The sequence below is a fragment of the Mustela erminea genome, chromosome 11 (genome assembly GCF_009829155.1).
Source record: "Mustela erminea isolate mMusErm1 chromosome 11, mMusErm1.Pri, whole genome shotgun sequence".
Taxonomy (NCBI): Eukaryota; Metazoa; Chordata; class Mammalia; order Carnivora; family Mustelidae; genus Mustela; species Mustela erminea.
In genome coordinates this window covers 27,970,900-27,997,397 of record NC_045624.1, presented here as the reverse complement: position 1 = coordinate 27,997,397, position 26,498 = coordinate 27,970,900, and the positions used below count along the sequence as shown (strand labels likewise).

General features: G+C 37.5%; 1 protein-coding gene across 21 annotated transcripts in view; it reads right to left on the bottom strand.

The window, feature by feature from the left end:
• The window catches only part of CADPS2 (calcium dependent secretion activator 2), a 535,725-nt gene that overhangs the window by 222,562 nt on the left and 286,665 nt on the right, over positions 1 to 26,498 (bottom strand). For all 21 annotated transcript variants that reach the window (XM_032305737.1, XM_032305741.1, XM_032305748.1 and 18 more), the window contains exon 8: positions 8,752 to 8,891. In XM_032305737.1, coding sequence (XP_032161628.1) covers positions 8,752 to 8,891 — 140 coding nt within the window. The remainder of the gene's footprint in view (positions 1 to 8,751; positions 8,892 to 26,498) is intronic.

Sequence of the window (26,498 nt, the reverse complement as noted above, 5' to 3'; positions counted from 1 at the left end):
TCAAAAAATTAAAAATAGAAATACCATACAACCCAGTAATTTCAGTACTGGGTACTTACCCAAAGAAAATGAAAATAGTACTTTGGAAAGATTTATGTAGTCTAAGTTCATTGCAGTATTGCTTATAACAGTCAAGAGAGTGTTGGATAAAGAAAATGTGGTATCTATATACAATAGAATATTATTCAGCTATAAAGAATGAGATCTTGGGGCGCCTGGGTGGCTCAGTGGGTTAAGCCGCTGCCTTCGGCTCAGGTCATGATCTCAGGGTGCTGGGACTGAGTCCCGCATCGGGCTCTCTGCTCAGCAGGAAGCCTGCTTCCTCCTCTATCTCTCTCTCTGCCTGCCTCTCTACCTACTTGTGATCTTTCTCTGTCAAATAAATAAATAAAATCTTAAAAAAAAAAAAAGAATGAGATCTTGCCATTTACAACAACATAAATGGATCTTGAGGGTATTATGCTGCCAAGTGAAATAAATCAGAGATGGTCAAACACCGTACGATTTCACTTCCATGTGGAATCTAAAAAAATAAAAAGAAATGGAAAAAAACCCAGATTCTAAAATACAGAGCACAAACCGGTGGCTCCCAGAGAAGATGAGTGAAATAAAGAGGATTAGGAGGTACAAACGGCCACTTATAAAATAAATAAGTCAGAGGGGAAGAGTACAGCATTGCACAATATTGTAATAATGTTGTATGGGGACAAATGACTACATTGATCATGGTGTATTGATTTATACATTACTCCATGCTCCTCATGATTGGAGTAATGTATAGACATTACTATACATTACTATACATTACTCCAATCATGAGGAGCATGGAGTAATGTATAGAATTCTGGAAACTATGATGTATACCCGAAACCAATGGACTATTGTATGCTAATTATATTGCAATTAAAAAAAATACTCCTCTAAAAAATTCTATGAGGTAGGCTCTACTAACATTTTCATTTTGTAGGTGAGGAAACCGAGGCGCACAGAGGTTTTATAACTTTCCCAAGATCCCACAGTGATCAGCTGGTACAGCCAGGATGCGAAGGCAGTGGTCTGGCTCCAGAGTTTACGTTCCCAAGCCATGCTGACTCTTTAACTATCGGATGGACAGAAGTCCTTCAAAGCTCACCTTAAGGAATCCTCTCAAACGATTTCCCCAAAAATCAGATATTTGTACAACAAATTTACCTATTTTTAATTAGAAGAAATTATTTGATCTTTAGTTTGATAACTGCATTCTTTCATCGTAACAGTAAAATCTGGAAAATAAAATTTCACCTATAGATGCATTATTCTATTTAGTATATTTAGTGTATTTCATTTCTGAAGTTGCATACATACCTTTTTGTTTGTTTGTTTGTTTGTTTTTTAAGAGAAGGAGGGGGCAGGGTCAGAGGGTAAAGGAGAAGGAGAAACTTAAGCAGGCTCCACGCCAAGTGCCAGGCCTTACTCGAGGCTTGATCTCACCATCCTGAGATCATGACCTGAGTCAAAATCAAGAGTTGGACACTTAACTAAGCCACCCAGGGGCCTCTATATCCGTCTGTTTATTTTTTTGTTTCTTTCTTTTTTTTAGTACCACTACTATAATCAGATTAGAAGCAATTCCATAACTATAGTGTATTTTTTAATTAATTTTACATAAAAGCAACCTAATGTTTCAGTCTTCGCACTTCCTTTTCTTGTCTTGAGAAGATTCAAATAAACCCCAAATGTCTCATCTTCCCAGATGTCCTTTCTTCCACCACCTCTAGTCACCCTAAGCTCCGCACACCGTCTCTGTGCAGCCACACCATGGGATGGGGGGACTATGCTCCTGGAGGGGCGAGGGAGGAAATGATCGGGTAAGTCATAAAGTTCTGGGGACTCAAGGGGCCATTCAAATTCCCTAGTCGGATGTCCCCTTTAGCAACTGATGAAAGCAGGCCAGGACAGGTGTGATAACTCACCCAAGTTAGTGACAGAACTGAGACAATACGCACAGGTGTCCTGGCTCCAACACTGGACTCGTTCTATGCAAGGATCACTGTCTGTCTGTCCTCCACCTGCACCACCATTCAGCTACACCTATCAGAAAAAGGAACTAAAAGCGAGTATCCCTATAAAGTCCAAATTTTTCCTGACCTTCCACAATGCTCACTTTACAAGCCCAGTATTTTGGCTTTATAAATTCAGTGTTAATATTTTAATACTTCTGGATGCATGCAAAGAAACAAAAAGTACTACTTCGTCAGCACACAGTACAAAAAGTTTATGGTAAGGCATCAATGGAGATGGAACATACCTATTATAATTCTGTATTTTAACTGTTTATAAAATTATATAGTATTCCAAAATAGTTTTCACTATAGTTTTTTAAATGTCCCCAAATAATTAGGATAACCTATGGATATGGTCTGTGGCTCCTGAAAGAAAATTTTAAAAGACCTCATATTCCACTTTTAATTATTTGGCCTGATTTCCAGACAGGACACTGAAGGATATTTAAACAGCTAAAGAGCATAGTTATTGGATGCATGAAAGAGAAGAAAGTAATGTATGTTAAAATATTACACCCTGGAAAAAATCTCAAGAATAAAAGGGTGTTGAGCAGAAAGTCACATTTAAGGTTAAAGTTAAAGGCAAACTAACTTATTACAGGAGAAATCAGAGAAGTTTTACAAAGGGAGTATAAGTTAAAACATCTAGTTTAGTGATCATTAAAGCCATGCCTGAAAATGTTTCTACCATTATTACATAATTAGTCCCTAGTAAACTGAAATGAAAAATAAAGTTCTTGATGTAAATCAGCATACAGAAAAGGACACAAATATAAGGCATTTGGAAAAACAAAGTCAGCTTTATGGCTTATTCGTTTTATCATTCTACAACAGTTACACTGAGGTTTATAAAGCATCACAGACAGACTTCTCTTCTGAAAGTTGAAAGCTGCATTTGGGAAGAAAAGATTTATTAAGAACCTACCAAATACTTGGTCAGAAGTTTTGGCAAGGCAGTAAGAAGTGGGATTTCTATGAAATTAAAATAAGTCAGAATAAGGTAAATTCATATTGGGAAGGCAAACAGACCTACATGTAGGTTCAAATGTCAAAACATGGTTATTTTAGACAGGGACATGTAGGAAAATCATTCTAAAAGGTCAGCTTAAATTGGGAATCAATTTTTTTCCAGGAAATTAAAAAAAAAAAAAACTAGACCCATCCTTTCCATAAAGCCTGGACTCTCTAAGCAAATGTCACCTTGAAAAAAGTTAAGATTTTCCTCCCTCTGATCATGAGACTATCCCCTAACCTAATTGAAGATCATAAACCTTGAAATCATCAACAACGCAGTTTTATTAAGAGTGCGGTCATTTCATTTCATGAACAAATGCCATGTTTGACAGCACGACACCCTGGCGCCTGAACGCATGGCTGGTCAGCTCTCTGGGAAACAGGGGACCACGATAATGCAGCCAGTGTGGTGTTCAAGCCCTCCCTCCTGCTGGAACCTGAACTATGGTCTCTCCCCTGCAGCAAGAAACAGGCCTCGTGCCTTTTTTTTTTTTTTTTTCTTTAAAGATTTATTTATTTATTTATTTGACAGACAGAGATCACAAGTAGGCAGAGAGGCAGGTAGAGAGAGAGGAGGAAGCACGCTCCCTGCTGAGCAGAGAGCCCGATGTGGGGCTTGATCCCAGGACCCTGGGATCATGACCTGAGCTGAAGGCAGAGGCTTTAACCCACTGAGCCACCCAGGTGCCCTTGGCCTAGTGCCTTTTAAACCTTTATGGTATAAATTAAAGAGAGACTTTTGTCAATGACAATTACGAAATATTTCAGTACCTCTGTTTAATCAACAAATATTTAAATAGCCAAACATGACTCTGCACAGAGAGAAACAGGAGATCTACAGGATAGTACTTTGGCCAACATTTTATCTTACCAGTTCTTAACTGTAACGAAACTCTCACACAGTTATACATTCATTTTCTCCCTATAAAATAATCAGTTGCATGAAGATCTCGGCTAGGTCCACGCTGTCTCCCTCTACGTATTTGCAACCATTTAATTTTCTTCTCTCTCCTTTACCATTGTAGAACTGTCCTAAGAGTCATTTGTTTTATTTAGGTCCATTTTATTTTACCTTTCTTTTGACTTAAAAAATTACATTTGAATTAGGAAAATGTTATTTAATAAAAACAGGAATAGTATTCTGAGATTTAAGTTAATACTGTTCCTCAGCCACTAGGCTATGCTAAAGGACCGTCCATTTGTTCAAAACAGTTCTGTCTTCAGGTATCCAAAAAAGGAGGAAAATAAATTCGAAAACTGAGTATGAATTATTTAACCTACCTAGCTACCTAGCTGGTAAGTCATTTAATAGATGTATATGAGTTTATATAATTAGTTTATAAGACATATTCCAAACGAATAAGTAAAAGCCCTTTTTAAAAAAATCAAATCTATGTCATGTGGTAATGTAGTTTGGTTTTAAAAACATGAAATCATCTTTATGTTTATTTTTATACAAACTGAATGTATTTTCATTTACATGTAGTCAATCCTATTTTTAAAAAACTATAATGTCTAGTCATGGACTGATTAGTTATCAAAACATGAGCTTTTTATCAGATATATTATTCTGCTTATAAAAAGGTTATTCAAAAATGCAAGAGAACCGAACACATTTATTTTAGATATTTTTCACATTAAATTTATACTCTCTCTATATATAAATTTATATCTTATTAATATAAATCATTAATAATTATTAATTATTAATAATATATTAATATATAATTAATATAGATTAAATTTACATCTAAATTTATACTCTAATTTGTGTTTAGAACCCCTTGCATTTCAACTTAGGAATGCAACTTACTGCCATTTTTTCCTTAAAACTCTAAAGAGCATACTACTATTTTTATCATCATTATTATATTAATACCTATCCTTGACTGCATACTGCACAGGGCACTGGGATTTAAATAAGCCTAAAAAACTCACAGGGTGGTTGGGGGCACAAAAAATAAACACTGTTAAAATACATTGAGGGTGGGGCGTCTGGGTTGCTCTGTGGGTTAAGCATCTGCCTTCGGCTCAGGTCATGATCCTGGGGTCCTGGGATCGAGTCCCACATCTGGCTTCCTGCTCAGTGGGGAGGCTGCTTCCCCCCTTCTCTCTCGCTGCCTCTCTGCCTACTTGCAACGTCTCTGTCAAATAAATAAACAAAATCTTAAAAAAATATATATTTAGGGCCCACACAGGTGCTATATATATGTGATAAATATTCATTTACATGTTATAATAGTTCACATAAGAGATGCCATATTCCTAGAACATCCAACAGGCTTTTTTTTTTTTAAGATTTTATTTATTTATTTGACAGACAGAGATCACAAGTAGGCAGAGAGGCAGGCAGAGAGAGAGGAGGAAGCAGGCTCCCTGCTGAGCAGAGAGCCCGATGTGGGGCTCGATCCCAGGACCCTGAGCTGAGGCAGAGGCTTTAACCCACTGAGCCATCCAGGTGCCCCAACAGGCTTTTTAAAATTAAAGACCCAGAGGATTTCAAAGTCTGGTTCCCAAAAGTGCTTTGAAGATAAAAATCCATAACCTGCCCAATTTACTGTTTAATCCACTTGACAAGTCTATCTAAAAGAGGGGTTTGCCATATTTTAAAGATAAATTAATCTTTTTTTAACTTGACTTTTTCTTTTTTTTTTTTTTTGGTTCCTCTTTTTCAATTATTCATTACTCATCTGTTAATTATTCATTATAGGATGAATTATTGACAAAACACAATCCAGCCCCCAAACTAAACACTATTAATCTACTACTCATATTCTATTATCGCTTTGGCATATGATAGAGTACTTGGAAGAAAAAGGTTAGTGGACTTTCTCTTCTTAAATGTAATTAAATTCAGTAAAATCCATTTATGAAACACTGCAGAAAAAAGATGGATACAGTTATGATAGAGGTCAAATCATGTTTGCCCATATGCACAGGGGTGATATTTAAAATATTTATGTGTTCCCACAAGCTCTAAGGAACCCAACAGCTGTTTGTGCTAAAGCACCTGTAGCTGCCATAGGGAAACATCACCATCACAGTTTGGAAACCTTTAATTCTGGTTGATCATTGTCATTATTATTATGTCCAAAACAGATATTAAATTAGTTTTTACAGAATTGCTATTATAGAATATGATATTAATTACGCCACATAAAATACCAACCAGCAGAATAGCACCACAGGTATTTTCAGTTCTAGAATTCCTTCCTTTTACATACTATAAACTAAAAAGATACCCGAAGGTCTAGAATTGCCTGTTAGTATCTTTTAGGAACGGCAGATACTAATTCATGTGGCTGGATCTAAAGCATTCCTGATCCGAATCCAAGGTGAGTTCTCAGGCTTTCCATATTAAATTGAGAGGCTATGATATATTCTCCTTAGTGATCCCCGTCACTGTCTAGTCTTAGACAGAAGTTAACTCCGGACCTACCTTGAGGTTCCTGACTTAGTCAAGGGCTTAGAGATAAGATCTAAACCTGCTCTCCTTCAGTGCAAAGGATTAATAAAAAAAGTTTTTTAAAAAGGGAAAAACCACCCAAAAATAAAGTCTTAGCAGGGGGATGGATGGACCCACCTGCCCTGGAACATTCTATAGGAAGGAGTTGCCAAAGAGAAGAGCAGGGATTTCCACAGATGTAAAAGGCTGTAGAACTTGTCATGGGCCCAACCTCATGTTTAATCTTGGTCCTTGGGATACTCTGAAGGCTCCTGGGGTATTCACCAGGGTACAGGCCATTTGCAAATTAAGGACTGTGTTGGGATTATAATACACAGGTTCCAATGTCTTAAGGTGCCCTTCATCAAAAGAGATGGATATAAAAACAGTAGCAAAATAACTGAGTGCCTGGAATTTATGTTCCTTTATGCCCAACTCTAGACTCTACTAGTTTCTAAGCACTTTAGAGTAGTAGTATTCTAACTTTCGATTCTCAAACCCCTCTATGCCAGCTGCACCCAACTTGTTTTCATTGACCTGAAAAGTCTTTCCAGAGCTCTTTCTTGCCTGTGAATGTGCTATGTCCTATGACTGAGGTGCCCTTCCTCTTCCTTGCCCACTCGAATTCATACTTCAAATTTTATCTCAAAAGTCAGGTGTGGGGGCGCCCGGGTGGCTCAGTTGGTTAAGCGGCTGCCTTTGGCTCGGGTCATGATTCCAGGGTCCTGGGATCGAGCCCCGCATCAGGCTCTCAGCAGAGAGCCTGCTTCTCTCTCTCCCCATCTCCCTGCCACTCTGCTTACTTGTGCTCTCTCTCTAGCTGTCAAATAAACAAATAAAATATTTAAAAAAAAAAAAAAAAGTCAGGCGTGTTGTGAGATTTTCATGACTAACCGCAGCTAAAATCAGGTGTTCTTTCCACCAGCTCTCATTCCTCTCTTACAGCGCTTATCGTTCACTATCATAATTATTTGTATACAAGCCTGAATCCCTGACTAGCCGCTTCCTTTAGGCCCGAGAGGGTATACCACTGAGGTTTGTTCTGGGAGGAACATAGTAAGTGCTCAATCCGTGCCTGCTAAAAAACTCCGTGGTGAGCAGGAAGACGGAGTAATGAGAAGAACTCTAAACATTAAATCCCAGAACTCCGTCTGCATTATGAGCTGACTCATGTTGGCCTTTAGTCTGCATTACTGCACCGAGTAATCTGCTACCCAAATTACGGTTTTCTTTCAAACAGTCCCCCTGAGCTGTTCTTCCGTCAGTGAACCTTGTTCTGACTCGGCTTACGTTGCCCAGGCATACCAAGGAAGCAATGTGGTCATTAGGCCCCGCTAGTCATCCAAAAAAGCCTTATCTTATTGACTGATCTGTTCACTCTGTCACAGGGCTGGTGATTCGGCTCCGGAGCCGGCAGACGACACGTCTCCGTAAGGGAATGGACTTTCTTAGGCTCTTGGGGTGGCTGCAAATCTCAGAGGGAGCCACTTCAGAAGTGCTTCTCTCCACTGTGAAAAAAGGTCATGTTCCTCACAGCCCTGTGCTGGGGTTTGACTGCAGTGAGTCCTACAGCGTTAATCTGAGAAAGACCCCGGGTTTTTGTTTTTTTCTTTTTTTTAAAAAAAACCAAACTCATTTTATTGTCTTGAAGAGTTCAGACTTGTTACGTCACCAACTACAAGGGAACAAGAGCCCTCGCTGAGATGAGGGCTGACCCCGGCCCATGGTAGTTCCCCGCCGACAGGCCCTGTGGTCCGGCTTCCCCCCCAGCGTCGGCTCCTCCATTGTCGATGTGGCTTTCCACTCACACACTGCATGGACACTACAATCCTCCCTGACAAAACTTTTCACAGCCTCCTGAGTTAGATCTGAATGACATTTTAGCTTTAATATGTAAGTGTAACCATTTCCAGAGACCTGAATGCTATGCTTGTTTCAACCATCATTATATTTTGGAAAATATCTTTTAGAGCTTTCCAGCTATCACGACTCTTCATCGATATAAATGGGGTAGAATCCCACTGGGATCGATCACCGACATTATGTTAGCATGGACACCGTTATTTTAACTAAATACCCATGTGTTTAGATATAAAGCTGTCTGGGAGTTTAAAATAGTAAGTTGTCCCATAAATGTCATTTTGGGGGAAAATTCCATGATATACTGGCTCTGTCAGTAAATGGACAAAAGGGATACACTGAAATTAAACTCAGTAATTCAGGAGAAAAAGATGTCAAGTCCACACTTACCCACTATGTTTCATATGTGCTGGTTTATCCATTCGCACTGCTAATTTGATTTTTAAGTCAGAGTCCTGGCTATTTTTTGGAACTACCATTCGGTGAAACTCCGCTGACTTGGAGCTATTAGAAGTTGGGTATAATATCACCTGTAAGAGACCAAAAAAAAAAAAAAATTAAGTGCACAATCTAGTGTCTAATGATCGGAACGGAAATCTTTTCTATGTTTTCCTGTGTAAAAAGAAGGTATCGTGCCCAGATGTGTCTAAACCATTTGACTCCCACCACAACAGATGGGTTTTCAATACAGACTCATTTATCTTTTTGACAACTATGTGTTTTCATATTATCACGTAATGAGTTTTCTTCCTGTGTCACTTCATAATGAGGTAAGAGCGCAGAGGCTACAGTTGAATCGACAGTTGTGAAATACTTGTTAGACACCTATAATTTCAAGCTATTCTAAACTCCTTGGGACAAAAGTTCAGAAAGAAATATTTTCTGAAATGATAGATAGCATGTTTAAAAAAGTAAAACCAATTATTTTAGGCAGCAAAAATAGAACTCCTGTTTTAATATTTTCATTGTGAAACAGTATGAAAGGAAATCAACTCAATTAGTGATGGAGAAGACTGATATCCTAGCACATTTTCTGCCTTAGATCAATACCAAAGGATTTTTTTTTTCCCCTGATGACATGTTTTCAAAACCATGAAGATAATATTAGGACAGAAACAAAGTAATTATTTTTTAGCAAAACTTCCAAATTACCAAATGATTATTTCATAACTCGACTCGACTCTACAGCTTCACAAAGCCAACACAGAAGAAAAGCTTACTCTTCAGATATTACATGCCATAGACAAGCATACCTCATCTTACTACACGTCACTTCATTGTTCTTCACAGAGCCTGCATTTTACATATTGAAGGACTGTGGGACCCTGCCTGAGTAGGCCTCCTGGTGCCGTTTCGCCAACAGCATCTGCTTACCTTGCATCTCTGTCACCTTTTGGTAATTCTCAAAATGTTTCAAATTTTTACTTTTTTTTTTTTTTTAAGATTTTATTTATTTATTTGACACAGAGAGAGAGAGAGAGATCACAAGCAGGCAGAGATACAGGTGGGGGGTTGGGGAAGCAGGCTCCCAGCTGAGTAGAGAGCCCGGTGTGGGGCTCGATCCCAGGACCCTGGGACCATGACCTGAGCCGAAGGCAAAGGCTTAACCCTCTGAGCCACCCAGGTGCCCCAAATTTTAACGTTATTATTCAATTTGTTATAGTGATCTGTGACCAGTGAAAAACTATGATGTTACTACTCTAATTGTTTTGGGGCTTCACTAATCATGTACCGGTAGGACAGCAAACTTTAATGTGTGTTTATAAATGTGCTTTCTGACTGCTTTACCAATTGATTATTACGCTGTATCCCTCCCTCTTCTTGAGTCTCCCTGTTCCCTGAGACAAAACAATATTGAAATTAAGGTAATAACCTTACAACAGCCTCTGAGTGTTCAAGTTAAAGGAGGAGTCACACGTCTCACTTTAAATAAAAAACTAGAAATCACTAGGCTTAGTGAGGAAGGCATGTCAGAAGCCAAGACAGGCTGAAGGCTAGGTCTCTTGGGCTAAGTTGTCATCATCAAGGAAAAGTTCTTGAAGGAAATTAAAAGTGTAATCTAGTGCATGCATAAGTGATAAAAAACAAAACAGCTTTATTGCTAATATAGAGAAAGTTTTACTGGTTGGGAAAGAAGATCAAATAAGCCACAGCATTCCCCAAAGCCAGAGCCTAATTCATAGCAAGACCCTAACTTTCTTCAATTCTCTGATGGCTAAGAGAGGCAAAGAAGCTACAGAAGGAAAGTCTGAAGCTAGCAGAGTTGTTTCACGGGGGGTTAAGGAAAGAAGTCGTCTCCATAACATAGAAGTACAAGGTGAAGCAGTTAGTGCTGATGTAGAAGCCCCAACAAGTTATTTGAAGATCTGAGTAATAGAAGTGGCAACACTAAACAACACATTTTCAATGCATTCTAAACAGTCTTATGTTGGAAGAAGAGGTCATCTTGGACTTTCATAGCTAGAGAGGAGAAGTCAATTACTGGCTTTAAAGCATCAAAGGGACAGGTGAACTCCCTCTTATTAGGGGCTGATGTAGCTGCTGACTTTAAATTGAAGCTAAAGCTCATTTACCTACCCTTCCAAAAATACCTACCCTTCCAAAAATTCCAAGAATGATACTAAATCTGCTCTGCTTGAGCTCTATACCTGGAATAACAAAGCCTTGATAACAGCACATCTGTTTACAACACGGATTACTGGCTATTTTAAGTTCACTGTTGAGACCTACTGCTCAGAAAAAAGATTCCTTTTGGAAAGTTTACTGCTTAGTGGCAATGCACCTGGTCACCCAAGAGCTCTAATGGAGATGGACAATGAGATTAGTGTCCTTTCCATCCTTGCTAACACAGCAACCGTCCTGCAGCCCATGGATCGAGGAGTGATTTTCACTTTAAAGTCTAATGCAGGAAGCACATTTTGTAAGGCTAAAGCTGCCATAGAGAATGATGACTCTGATGGATTGGGGCAAGGCAAAGAGAAAAGCTTTTGGAAAGGATTCACCATTCTAGATGCCATTAAGAACATTTATGATTCATGGGAAGTCAAAGTATCCACGGTAGCAGGAATCTGGAAGCAGCTGATTCCAATTCTCCTGGATGATGTTGGGAGATTTCAAGACTTCAGTGGAGGAAGTACTGCAGATGTGGTGCAAACAGCAAGAGAACCAGATGTAGAACCTAAAGATGTTATTGAGCAATTGTTCCTTGAGATACAACAATATTGGACTTAGACCAATTAATTATCCTGCCACTGTAAATCCTTCCACTGACTTCACTTAGAAGTACCCATTAGGAAACTAAAATGTGGCAGGAATGATGATATTCAATAGTGAGATGATCCTTAGTTTGTGGATCAGATGCTATTACTTGTTTTGGGACCTTATTCAGTAACCTGTCATCAGCATTTAAAGAATGAGAAAATTGTCCAATGTCTTCATTTAAGTATTCTCATCTGTATAAGACTTTTGGAGTTTGGAACAGTACCAATTTTTGTGTAAACATAGAAGAAAGAGTTAAAAAGGGATAAAGTCTGTAGGTCACTCATGCCAAAATAAATTTGGAGGGAAAAAGGATGTGGTAGGGAGAACAAGAAAAAGCTTCCCAGAATTGCTAGGGAAATGGCAGCTCTAGTTTCAGGGGTGATTATACAGCTCTTGATCTTTGTTTTTACTTGTTGTGTTCAAGTGACACAACAAATGGCTGCAGTCTCCTGGTAACCCATTAGCAGGTAAGGAGGTACTTCTTGTGGGCGAGTGATGGAAGTGGTTTGAGATGGAAATTCCTCCTGCTGAAGATGCTGTGGAGACTGAATTCACAACAAGGATTTAGAGTATTACACAGACTTAGTTGGTAAAGCAGTGGCAGGGTTTGAGAGGACTGAAACTAATTCTGAAGGAAGTTCTACCGTTTGTAAAATGCTAGCAAATGACAGCATCCCAGGCTAGGGAAATCATTCGTTAAAGGAATAGCCGATCGATAACAGCAAACTTTGTGCGGTCTTAATTTAAGAAGGTACCATGGCCGACCGAACCTTCAGGAAGCGCCACCCTGGTCAGTCAGTAACCATCGACATCACGGCAAGATCCTCCACCAGCGAAAAGATGACAATTTCCTGAAAGCTCAGATGTTGGTTAGCATTTTTAGCAGTAAGTATTTTTTAATGAAGGTTATGTACTTTTTAAAGACAATGTTATCACACACATAGAAGATTACAGTATAGTGTAAATATAACTTTTAGATGCAATGAGAAACCAAAAAAAATCATTTGACTCACTTTTTCAGGATATCCATTTTATTGCAGAACTCTGGAACTAAACTCACAGCATCCCTGAGGTTTGTCGGTACATAAAATGATGTATTTCCCCTCTTTAGTCAGTCATAACATTATTTAGACATGGCCTGTATCCAAGCCTTGATATTTTTAAGTGGGAGGACTATATTTTGAAGAATAAAGATATGAAAGGAGGTGTGTATTTTAAGCTGCTCTTATTTTATAGCAGTGTGAAAAGTAAACAAACTTGAAATTTCTGTGTAAATAAAAGAATTATAAACATGCTCAGGTATGCTAAAATATTCTGAAAAACAAAACACGGCAACTGAATTCGGCACGCTTTGCCAAAAAACAAAACTCTTCATTTCCATGTATAAGTGGAACTAGTCACAGAGAAATTTTGAAGCAAAGCTCCTTTTCTCTCTAGGAAAGACAGCAGTCATAAAAGCTTCTTAAACTATTCTCAACTTCCAACTTGTTAAATGCAACTGCTATTTTGAGCCTTTCCTCAAGCCTATCCTAAAAGCCACAGCTGAGTTGAATCCAGCATGTCTATACACTTAAGCATATAAAGGCACATCCAGTAATAGATAAAATGGCATTTGTGATATTTTAAAAAGTGTTATTATAGAATTAATCCCTTGTGACAGCTAAAATAGCCAATGAAATATTTTATAGATTCTTTCTTAAATGACAGTTAAAAACAAGTGATAATTTTTGGCTCACACCAGTAGACAAAACAATGTCATTATCAACTTAGAGGATGATGCCAATAAATAAATAAATAAATAAATAAATAAATAAAATAAAATAATGAAAAAACAAAGATGAAGAGCTGTATATCCTCCCTCTGAAGCTAGAGCTGCCATTTCCCTAACAATTCGGAGAAGCTTTTTCTTGTTCTCCCTACCCCTTCCCCAAATTTATTTTGGCATGAACCACCTACAGACTTTATCCTTTTTTAATTCTTCTATGTTTACACAAAATTGGTACTGTTCCAAACTCCAAGTCTTATACAGATGAGAATACTTAAATGAAGACATTGGACAATTTTCTCATTCTTTAAATGCTGATGACAGGTTACTGAATAAGGTCCCAAAACAAGTAATAGCATCTGATCCACAAACTAAGGATCATCTCACTATTGAATATCATCATTCCTGCCGCATTTCAGTTTCCTAATGGGTACTTCTAAGTGAAGTCAGTGGAAGGATTTACTGCTTATCTCTGTTCATTTAAACCTTTGAGGGCCTATTATGTGGGACACTCCAAGATGAAAACTACGGATGGTTCAGATCCCTCAGGGAGCTCAGAGTTTTTTCTTACCAGAGCGAAGAGCTCAGATACTCTGATGATCTTACTTCCTCTTGCTGCCCTTCTATCCCTGCGACGGGCCAAGGTTTTCTGATTCTGTCAGTCTCTGGGTTTCTGCACTGTCAGTTCTTTAGTGGCTCTGTTCTATCACATGTGAAGCTGATCCCCTGGGTTACATTTCCTCCTTTTAAAAGACCTAGTATTAGAATTGTCTGCTTCTCCAGACAAACACTGAGGCATGTAACAAATGGAGGTTCATACCTATGAAATACATTGTTTCTAAAAGAACTGTACTGATGGATAAACCCTGAACTTAGTCTTAACAATGACTGTAAACAGGGTTCCAGGTCCCCAAATCGCACATCCGTGAAGTGGTCATGGTCATCCACATGATGGTGCCACAGATGGTAACAGATAAGCCACAGCTCCCTATGAGTAGAGGCCAAAGGGCCAGGAGAAATAAAGGACAAAGGAGTTCTTTTTCAGAAGTAGAACAAGGGTCTAATCAAGAGATCCTGAACACTGCCAGGACAGGATTTCAGTCTTGTCCCTGGACAATTATTCCTAGGTATTTTCCATTTTACCTTTTTTTTTCCCCCCTTTTCCCCAAATGGGCTACTTGGTTGTAGCTCTCCTGTGTCTGTTCCACTGCTGTAGAGTGGATTGCTGCTAGGGCAGGGTGGGGAGGGCAGGTGGAGTAGTAAGTAGTTAACATGAATTTTAGTTCATAGGTCACCAGGCTGTAGAAAGAGCCAGGGCTGGACCTATTGGAGATGCTGGATTCTGGCCTGGAGGAGACTTCCGGTGGAGTCCCTTGAGTTGAAGTGAATGTGTTCTACGTGTAGGAGGAAGGGTAACACAACTATTCTCATATTTGGCTACAGGGCAAACTAGAGCTGATCTTCTGTTTACTGGGATTCGTGCTTTCACTAGCATAGAGCTGTTGCTAGAATCAGTCAGTAAGTAAGGCAGAGATTGTATTTTCTAGCTCCTCTTACATCCAAGTAGGGATACATGACAGTTCTAGCCAATGGAACATGAAGAGAAGTGGTAAGCGCCACTTTGGGCAAAAATAATGAAGATATAGGTATGCCTTCATCCCTTTTTGCTCATCTGCTAGCCAAATGCAGAGAACTCCTATGCTTAGGAAATGAAAGCCATAAAATAAAATGGAAGAAACTACAGCCCTGAATCACCAAATGGAGGAAATCTACCCCATCTATCAGGAACACCCAATGGGAACTGTTAGACAGGTGTTACTCTTTTGAACAAGTGAAATGTTTGTTGCAGCATTTAGTAGTAACCTAAGTAGTATATTAACAGAGTTTGGCATCATAGGTCTTTTTTCACAGCTAAGTGCTTAAAAATTTTAAGAATGGCAGTTGTACTTGACTAGAACTTGGCACAGGAATTAAAATATTTAACAGATATAAAAATTAACTAAGGATACTGCTATGTTCCAGGTTTACATCTAAATTAATTATAGCTCTGTGCAAAATATTTAGATTCTTCTATTATTTAGCAAAGTTGCCTATTCTTTGCTATTCATTTCTCTGAACTTTCTGTACATATTTCTGCTTCTTCTAGTTTATTTTTGTCACTAACATTTTAAATGTCTTGTCACTTAGCAGGACACATTTTATGATTCTTTATCTTTTTTTTTTTTTTAACCTTAGATATAAAACCAACCTATCTTCTTCATAATAAAATGTCAACATTACTTGCCATCTTTGCTGAGGTGTAATGAAAAACACAACTTTTTTTTAGGCTTTGTTTAAAATTCTGTCAAATTTAATATACAAAAAAACCCCCTTAAGAATGAAGTGTTTTATATATGTGTGTGTGTGTGTATTATATATAATACACACACATATACATACATCATGTTTAGAGTAATATGAGGTTCATGGGATCTGAACACAAGCTGACACCCCTATACTGTTCTTCTATTAAAATATTAAAGTTCAAGCCATGTGCATTTGTGCACATTTCACATTAGTTTAATGTTGTGACCTATATATTTAAGGCCTTCTAAATTTCCAAGTGATTTCAATAAAGGTCTGAAAAATGTAAAAACTAAGGGAGGAAAAATCCAGAACTAGGGGAGCCAGATAAGCCCTGGGGCTAGGCAAGCAATTCATTGCCCTTTTCTATAAATATTTGTTTGTCTAGAGGAAGAAAAAATGTATGTGACCACAATACTTGCATTTTAGTCTTAAGATAGAGATACATACTTGATACAATTCTAGCTCAAAGAGGGGTACAACCACCAATTCTGGAAGAAATGCATAGGGAAATTATTCCATTTGGGAGTCTCAAAGAACACGTAAGAATTACAAGGCAAGACATGGGGAAGAAGTTGAGGCATAGAAATGAGGCTGTTGGCACTGAGTCACCTTAAGAGTGGCACTCTAGGGGCACCTGGGTGGCTCAGTGGGTTAAGCCTCTGCCTTCAGCTCAGGTCATGATCTCAGGGTCCTGGGATCGAGCCTCAGATTGGACTCTCTGCTTGGCAGGGAGCCTGCTTCCTCCTCTCTCTCCTCTGCCTGCCTCTCTGCCTACTTGTGATCTCTGTCTGTCAAATAAATAAATAAATAAAATCTTAAAAAAAAAAAAAAAAGAGTGGCCCTCTAGAAAAAGGCACACAAAGCTATGCTAATATTCTTAACTACTATCTTTAGTTCTCAAGCCCTTCCCCAAGCTTAATTGGCCAGATCTTTTTTTTTTTGTTCCCAGAACCTACCCCCAGTCAGCTACTATTGCTTGCCCCCATAAGGACTTCAATCAATACAAATGCTCATCAGATCTTCTGCCACATCAATTCTCTATCTCCTCAACATATAAGAACACCAACAGACAGATGAAAAGATCCTCAACATCACTAATTATGAGGGAAATGCAAATCAAAACCACAATGAGATATCATCTCACACCTGCCAGAATAACTAAGCTCAAAAAGATACAACATAAGTGTTGCTAAGGAGGTGGAGAAAAGGGCACCTTCATGCACTGTGAATGTAAACAGGTACAACCACTGTGGAAAAGAAGACTGGCAGTTCTTCATAAAAAAAGAAAAATAGAACTATCATATGATCTAGTAATTCCACTACTGGGTATTTATCCAAAGAAAACAAAAACACTAATCCAAGAAGATATACTTATCCCTGTATTTCTCGCTGCATTATTTACAATAGCCAGGATATGAAAGCAACCCCAGGGTCCATCAACAGATGATAGAGAAAGATGCAATATAAATACATAATGGAATATTACTCAGTCATAAAAAAGAACAAGAGCTTGCCATTCAAACAACATGGGTGCACCTAAAAGCAATTATGTTTAATGAAATAAGTTAGAGGAAGATAAATTCCTTATGACTTTACTTACATGTGGAATCTAAAAAAAAAAAGAACAAAGAACAGAAAAAAACCAGACCCTCAAATACAGAGAACTGGTGGTTGCCAAGGGGTGGTGGATAGGGATACAGGCCAAAAAAGTGATGGGGATTAAGAGGTACAAACCTCCAGTTATAAAATAAGTGCCAGAAATAAAAGTACAGCATAGGGAATATAGTCAACAATACTTTTCGGAAAAGAATGTGAAACACTAACTTTTGAGAATTAGGCAGAGAACTCTATAATTGAGACTAGAGGCCAAAGAGGCAGAAAAAGCAGAATGTGATGTGCTGTGTTCAAGGTAGACAGTGTTTCAGGGAGAAGGAAATGGCCAACAGTACCAAATGGCAAAAGAGAAAATAAGCACGGTATACACGGAAAGGGTATTGCTTGATTTAACAGAGAAACCACTCAAGATCTCAGCAAGTTATGTGAGGCCAGACTGTGATAGTTATAAGAACAAAAATCTATCTGAGGAAGAGGAAAGCACTTCCTTTAACTCTTAGGTGATCAAGATAGGGCAAGTTGGGCAAGATCACTTTGCCTAGAAGAGCACTGTTCGCAAAGGTAGGGGCAAGAAAGCCAGGGAGGGTGCAGAGGGTAAGGAGATAGGAAGTGGTACTGACAGATGACAGCAGAAAGGAAGACTGGGGATAGGCTGTGAAGCAGCGTGTTTTGCTAAGGAGTTTATAGGTTATCCCTTAACAAATAATTAAAAGATGCTTTTCAGCCAGGGACCGACAATAAAATTTTTATACCCCTGAATGGAGAATAATCCCGTGTCACCCGGCTGTATACATCCAGGAGCCGAAGAGTGGGGAGGCGTCCTAGCATCCAACTGAGAGATGAACTGGACTTAAAAATACATCCTTAAAACAGAGAGTAAAAATGCTATTAGCTAGAATCCTGTTTCAATTTGTGATTAAAATCCTTTTTGCTGATAATCAGATGTCCTTGAGACACAGAGTTCTTTAAGGGCACATGTAAAGGAACATCTCAGATAAGTAGAGCTATCTCTATGACAGACCTTGACTTTCTGGGTTCAGACCTTGACTTTCTGGGTTCAGCTGACTTTTTTTTTATCTTCTTCCTTCAAATGCTGGAGACTTTACACTTTAGCTAAGATTGGCAATGACTAAGCTTTTATACTTTAGCTAAGGTTTAAACGTGAACTTTTCAAGTACCAAGTGCCTTCCTGAGAGCTATGACCTTGAGAGACAGACTAACTGAATTTACTTGCTTTCAATAAATTTGTATTTAGCACATGTTAATAACTAAGATATATTTTCCCCAATATCAGAGCCTCTGTATTTTAAGTGTGAGAAGATAAATCAAAAGATTTTTCTGAGAGAAATCTACATCCTTAGTAACAATTTCCAGTGTTTTAATACACCTGAGGCTGCTTTGTCTAAATTATTTCCCCTTCGATTTAATATCAGGGCTTCCTGTCCCACTTAGTTGAAACAAAGAACACCTGCTCACTCTCACTAACACAATGCTCTTTTGTGTACCGAAAGATTAGCATTAAGTCTTCCGTCAACTTCATTGTCCGTAGGCTAAATCCAGTTTCCTTTATTTTCAAAGTTGGAAAGAATCCTGGAATTTATAATACGGAACTGAACCAAACTCCCAACTCCTTACCTAATGTGCAGTTGGTTTGACAGAGTACCATTCAACTCCTTCCTTCTATATAGTACTTTTTAAAAAAATTTAACTATATAGCCCTTTTCAAGTAAAACAGTAAAAGAAAAAAATATTATCTAGAGTCAGTACTTTCTCCTGACATTAACTTGTTAAAAGATAGAGATTAAAAACCTTGTCATTTGCATGATGGTGGCTGCGGAGAGCGTACGGAAAAGAAAAACCAAAGTGTATAAATTATTCCTAAAACTTTGCTGACATCTCTATTTCATAATGGACCATTTTATGATGCTCTTAGAATGCATTTAGGAGACTATGCTCCCTGAAGCCAGGAGCTATTCTGTCTTCAAGTATCTCATTCGTGGCTTCTAGGTTAATGTAAGTCAGTATCTTCAATTAAGCCTTTTTCACCATGACTCCTCTTCATATCCTAGAGTAGACACTTATCAAGTATTTGTTGGTTGGCTGACTGGATAGATAGATGCTCAGAGAAGTTAGAAATAAAAATGCAAACCTAAAATTGATATTTCACTGAGGTGAAAAGAGAAAAAGGCTTACCAAATTCGATAACAGAAAATGATGGTAGTAATAATTTTGTAGGCCAGATTTTGCATGCCAATTACATGTGGCCAGTCTATAAAAATTTATTAAAACTCCCATCTTTCCAAAAATTACTGTGATAGGTAGAGTAAGTTTCCCAAAGATGTCTCTACATACCTAATCTCCGGAAACTATGAATAGATTACCTTAAATGGCAAAAGAAAATTGAGGTAGCTGGTGGAATTCAGATCGCTAATTAGCCAACCTTAAAATAGGAAGATAGTCCTAGGATATCCGGGTGGACCCAATACAATGACCAGAGTTATTAGGGAGGAGGAAGGTAGAAGAGTGGGTGTGAGAGCCATGAGTTGTGAGAAACGCTCAGTTGGCTAATGATGGCTTTGGACATGGGAAGGGGCCATGAACCAAGGAATACAAGGAGTCTCTAAAAGCTAAAAAGGTAAGGGGCGCCTGGGTGGCTCAGTGGGTTAAAGCCTCTCCTTCGGCTCAGGTCATGATCCCCAGGGTCCTGGGATGGAGCCCCACATCCAGCTCTTGGCTCAGCAGCGAGCCTGCTTCCCTCTCTCTCTCTCTGCCTGCCTCTCTGCCTTCTTGTGATCTCTGTCTGTCAAATAAATAAATAAAATCTTTTTAAAAAAAAAAAAGCTAAAAAGGTAAAAATAGGGTACCTGGGTGGCTCAGTGGGTTAAGCCACTGCCTTTAGCTCAGGTCATGATCCCAGGGTCCTGGGATCGAGTCCCACATCGGGCTCTCTGCTCAGCAGGGAGCCTGCTTCCTCCTCTTTCTCTCTGCCTGCCTCTCTGCCTACATGTACTCTCTCTCTGTCAAATAAATAAAATCTTTAAAAAAAAAAAAAAGGTAAAAATAAATTTCATTCTCCCTTAGATCCTCTGGAAAGGAACTCCACTCTGCCAACATCTTGATTTCAGCTTACTGAGATTCCTTTTGGACTTCTGACCTCCACAAATGTAAGACAATAAATTTGTCTTGTTTTTGGTAATTTGTCACAGTCACAATAGGAAATGAATACAGAAAATAAAGGCTGAGATTTGATCATAAAAGAACATGGAATGTGGAGATTTGATTTTAAAAAACCCCTAAATTTACCTTTTAAATTTCTTCTGCCAAGTATGTGATTCAAAGATACTTTTAAATACAGACTTCTATCAGTAGCTTTGTCTGATTCACAAGAGGTTTTTGTGTGTGATTATTTCTCGCATACCCATAACCATTCTGCTTAGATGAAATCTTTTGAATCTTTATTTTGCTAAAGTTTTAACTTTCCTTATAAATTTTTTAAATGATTAATAATGAGGCTGATTATTTTGGTTTCATGGTGATGAAAATCACCATGCATGTATTTCCAACAAATTTAAAGTTTCTTATACCCAAATGATCAACGATTATTTCTTTTATTACAACGTCTTTCTTGAAGATTTTGAAAGACATAGTCAAGGCTGTCACTATATTTTTTATGGCTCAATTAAAGATAGTGGCCTTTATTCATCTTCATACATCACTTTTATTGCTTGTAAGGTGTCGATTTCCTACCTCTCCTTGGATGGAGCAATATATTCCATCACAGCTCATCTGTGTTTTTTAAGACTTATCTAGACAGAAAAGCATCATTATTATTCTTGATCTATTCCCCTCTACCATAAATTATGAATAGCAGTAACCTTTATATTTCCTTACCAATACAGTTTCTATTAGAGGATACTGCATGAGTAGCTTTATCGCATTCCTTTTTACTAGCCTGGTTATAATAATGCCTGGCATTTATAAAGAATCTTTCAACTGAATGCCTCAAAGTGCTTTGTGAAATTTAAATTAATTCTCACATCACTCTTAAAAGATAGGCATTACTGTTGTTATGTAAATAACTGGACACTGAAGTTAAATGAGACACTTCCAACGCTATATCCCCCTTCTTCAATCCAACAAATTATTCCCTTAATTATTTTACAAACATTATAATAACTAACATAGCTTTGTTCTTGCTTGGGTTATTAAATACTGTAAGAATACACATGTATGTATTTATCTATCTATTGATTGAAGTACTCTAAGAATTTTTAGAGCCCACTCCATCTTATTTCTGTTAATCCAGAACATATAAAGGAAGGATGGGAAGAAGAAGTTACAGACTATGTCTAAACTTCAGTAACTCCAGCTGCATCCTGAAATATATTTGATACGTAACTTAATATACGGTAAGGTAAGACAGAGGGTAGTAGGCAACAAAGGTCAGGGCAGAGACTGAGAAGTTCCGTGACTTCTCCATTTGTTCTCATGGCTATTTTAACAGAGCCAATACCAGAATCAAGTTCTTCTGGAAGCAGGTTTTAAACTTCTGAGTTTCAGATGCTCAACCATCTGAATCTTATACCTTTTACTTAAAACAATTTGTTTTTTACTCAAACACTACAGGTAATAAATAGTAGGGAATAGAAGTACTTAGCTTTTGTGTAGGAGCGCTAAAGACCATGAAGGTTAATATTCTTAAGCAGCTTTGAAGCACTCCAAAATGCACAGGAACTTCTTTTCTTAATGCAGCAACTAGAAGAGGAGGTTCTTAATGGACTTGAGGAAGTTCTGAACTGCTTCCTCCATGTATTAAAAGAGAAGGGTTGAACTTACTAGAACCTCACTCTGGCTGTAGGGTCTAAACCAGATTATTATCCTTCAACTGTTTCAGTTTATCACTTGGTAAGGAAGCTCAGGCATTCAAACAAAGGGAGTTATGCTAGAGTCTACCCCAATTTTGCTCAGGAGAAATGAAACTGAATCAGGCAAAGTTCAAGAGATTCATTGGCTCACTCATCTTCCCAACATTAACTGGACATGTATTGTAGGTCAGAAACAATTAGATGTTGTTGAAAGGACTCACCTTCAACAAGAAATGGAAATACATCATTGAAAGTTTTTTAGACTCATATAGTCTAATAATATCACTTAAAGTTAGGCTGTGATGAGTTAAAACAACACCTAGAGTAAGTTATTGATAATAAGTCAACAAAGAAAAAAACAGAGCCATAAAAATATTCAACTAGTCTAAAGAGAAAAAAGAGTGGGAATAAAGGACAGGAAAGACAGAACAAATAGCTAAATGACAGATCTAAACTTAACCATACCAATAAATTATAATAATGATTAAAAGATTGCCAGATTGAATAAGAAATAGAAACCCAATATATGCTGCTTAAATACACATATTTTAAAAGTAAAGAAATAGATTAAAGGATGGAAAAAGATAATATGCTAACACTTGTTTAAAAAAATCTGGGATGGCTAAAATAGATTTTATTTTATTTTATTTTTTTAAAGAGTTTATTTGTTTATTTGACAGACAGAGATCACAAGTAGGCAGAGAGGCAGGCAGAAGGGGAAGGGGAAGCAGGCTCCCTGCTGAGCAGAGAGCCCCATGCGGAACTCGATCCCAGGACCCTGGGATCATGACCCAAGCCGAAGGCAGAGGCTTTAACTCACTGAACCACCCAGGCGCCCCAGGGATGGCTAAAATAGATTTTAAACCAAAGTATATTACAAGGGATAAGGAAAGTCGTTTCATAATGACAAAGCAGTCAATCAGGAAAAAGGATATGGAGATCATTAATATTTAGGCACCTAGCAACAGATCTTCAAGAGACAAAAAGCAAAACAATGATAGAGCAAATACAAAAGTACACCCAGAGATTAATAACAATTTATCAAAAACTGATTTAAAAAAGTAGATAACCAATAAAGATATGTGAGATCTGAACAATAATTTAAACTCTTTGACTTTTCTGAAACACCCTATTAAACAATGGAGGAAAACAGCCTTTAGAAATGCATGTGGAACATTCACCAGATGGACCATATTGTGGGTGATAAACTAAGCCTCAGTAAATTTTAAAAGGATCAAAGTTCTCTAAGTATATTCTCTAATTGTAACAGACTTCAATTAGAAATTAATAACAGAACTCTGAAAAACCCTAAAATATGCGGAAACTAAATAACACATGCTTAATAACCTAAGGTCAAAGGAAAAAAAATAAAAATAAAACTTAGTATTTTCAAAAGGATGAAGGTAAAAATTTGTGGGATGCCACTAACACAATGACTAGCAAATGGGTATTTATAGTACCAATACTTAGTTTAGAAAAAAATAGATTTTTCTCAAATCAATGGCTCCCACCTTTTAGAAATAGAAAAAGTATTGTAAATTAAACCCAAGATACCACAAAAAATAGTAAATATCACAGCCCAAATAAATAAAAATGAGAAGGAACTTTATCAACTTGATGCAAGGATCTTCAAAAAACCTTATACAGCTAATATTATACTTAATGTTGAAGAAAAAGACTGGATGTTTTTCCCAAAAGATTGAGAAAAAGACAAGGATGCCCATTTTCACTACATCTTTTCAACACTGTATTGGAGGTTTTAGTAGTACAATAAGGCAAAAAGAAATGGTTTTAAAATCTGCTTAGAAACGAAAAACAAAGTGTATTTTTACACAACAATATTGTTTATGGAAAAATGATCTACAAAATAGTACCACAAGTAGTAAGTTTAGCAACACTGCAGGATACAAGATCAATATTGAAAAGTCATCTGTATTTCAATATACTGGCAATCTAATTTAAAAAGTTAGAACAAAATGATACCATCTAGAATAGGACCAAAAATATGAAATACTCAATGACAGATCAGACAAAAAAAATGCAAAAACTTGTTAGGAGGAATGAAGAAAGACCTAAATAAAGGGAGGGATATAATATACTCATGGGTCAAATGACCCAATACTGTTGATCAATTCCCAAATTGATCTACAGATACAATGAAATCACAGTCAAAATAACACTGAGTGTTTTTTAAAGAAAGCTACAAACTGATTTCAAAATTTAAAGGAGACAGCAAAGAACTTAGAATAGTCAAAAGAATTGGAGGGGAAAAAAAAAAAAAACAAAGCTGGAGAACTACCAGTCCTTGATATGACATGACAAACTTACGATAAAGCTTATCAGAGCAGCACACCTTTGGCATTAAGACAGGAAAACAGATCAATGGAACAGACTAGAGAATCCAAAAATAGACCACAGATACATATACAATTGATTTGTAACAAGAGTGCTAAGGAAATTCAGTGAAGAAAGTTTTTTCAATAAATAGTACTAGAACACCCAGATATTCATACATCAAAAAATGGGACTTTGAGCTATACATAGCTCTAGATATAAGAAATTAACTAGAAATGGATCAAAGATCTAAATGTGAAAATCTAAAACTATAAAACTTCTAGAAGAAAACAAAGAATTCTGACCGTGGGTTCGGCAAAGATTTCTTAGATACAGCACCAAAAGCATGAGCCATAAAAACAAATTCACCAGTTGGACTTCATCAAAATGAAAAACTCCTGCTCTTTGAAACACGTTGCTAACAGAATGAAAAGACAAACTATAGACCCAGGGAATATTTACAAAACATATCTCTGATAAAGAAGGTGTAAATAATTTATTATGGTCTTTCTAGACTCAAGAACAACAGGCAACTCAATTAAAAATTGGGTATTTATGGGGGGCACTCAGGTGGCTCAGTTGGTTAAGCACCCAACTCTTGATTTCTGCTCAAGTGATGACCTCAGGTTCGAGAGAGATCAAGCCCTGGGGTGGGGTTCCATGCTGGGTGTGGAGCCTGCTTAAGACTCTCTCCCTCTGCCCCTGCCCCCAGCTAATGCATGCACACTCGCAAAAAAAAATAAATAAATAAAATTAAAAATTGGGGATTCATCAAAGAAAACATACGGTTGACAAGCACGCAAAAAATGTTCAATATGATTACATTAGTTGTTAGAGAAGGGCAAATTAAAACCATACTGAAATAACACCTCACCTATTAGAAATAAAAGATAAGTATAATGTGCATGTGTCTAATATCTGTTCTGTGTGGGAGAGAGCCAGACCTCTATTACTATAGGGAATCTGAAATGTCAACTTCTGCTAATATTACCACCCACATGGACCCACCATGGAGGATGCCTATTTATATCCTCTGCACCTTCCTGAATGTAAGAAAGCAAGAAAATGCTTTCCTTCACCGCTACACTGAAGAGGCCAGCCAACTGCTTAGAGAGGGCCTGAGGTAGAGACACTAACAACTGAAGTCAGACTCTGAACCATAAGTCCTCACAGTACATGATTAATGAACCAGACGTAATTAATTGCAGTGAGAAAAAGTATTTAGAAGGAATGTGCGCCATGTATGAAGAATTATCTCTGGCTCTTTCCACCTCTCTGCAGTCTTGCCTCTTGTCACTGGCATGGCTCTGGAGATAGGACAGCAGGGTTCTGGGACAAACGGCTACATGAGTGGACTGAAGGAGGAAGGAGACCTTTTCTGTGACTTGTAGTTTCAGAGACGCTACACTATTCACTAAAACTACAAAATGTCCACAGTATAGGGTGAGTTGAATTACACACATAAGATGCAAACGAGTCTCCATTCTACTTTACAGTAGAGGATGTGAATTTGCTGGGCATGGTAGCAGTCATCCAATGCTGGCAATTTCCATAAAACTAGATAGTAAGTTCTGCTTGCAAAGTGAAGAAAATACATACTACGTATTTATATGTGTGTGTGTGTGTGTGTGTGTGTGTGTGTATACAATGTACATATATATATAAATGTATTTATATATACACATTTGTTATAAATACTATGTAAAAATACATACTATGATTTCACTAGTAGCTTTTCTAAAGCTTGATTCATATGTAGATGAATCAAGTTCACATAATGCTGGAAACTTTACTTTTTAATCCTCAAATATAAATTTTGACTGTTTGAGTAAAAAAAAAAAAAGTCCCAAAGTGATTTTTATTAAGTTAACTGTATATTTTTTAAAATTTAGGATGCTTACTCAAAACATCTGTAGTCTACTCATAATTTATTACTTTGTATATTGATATTG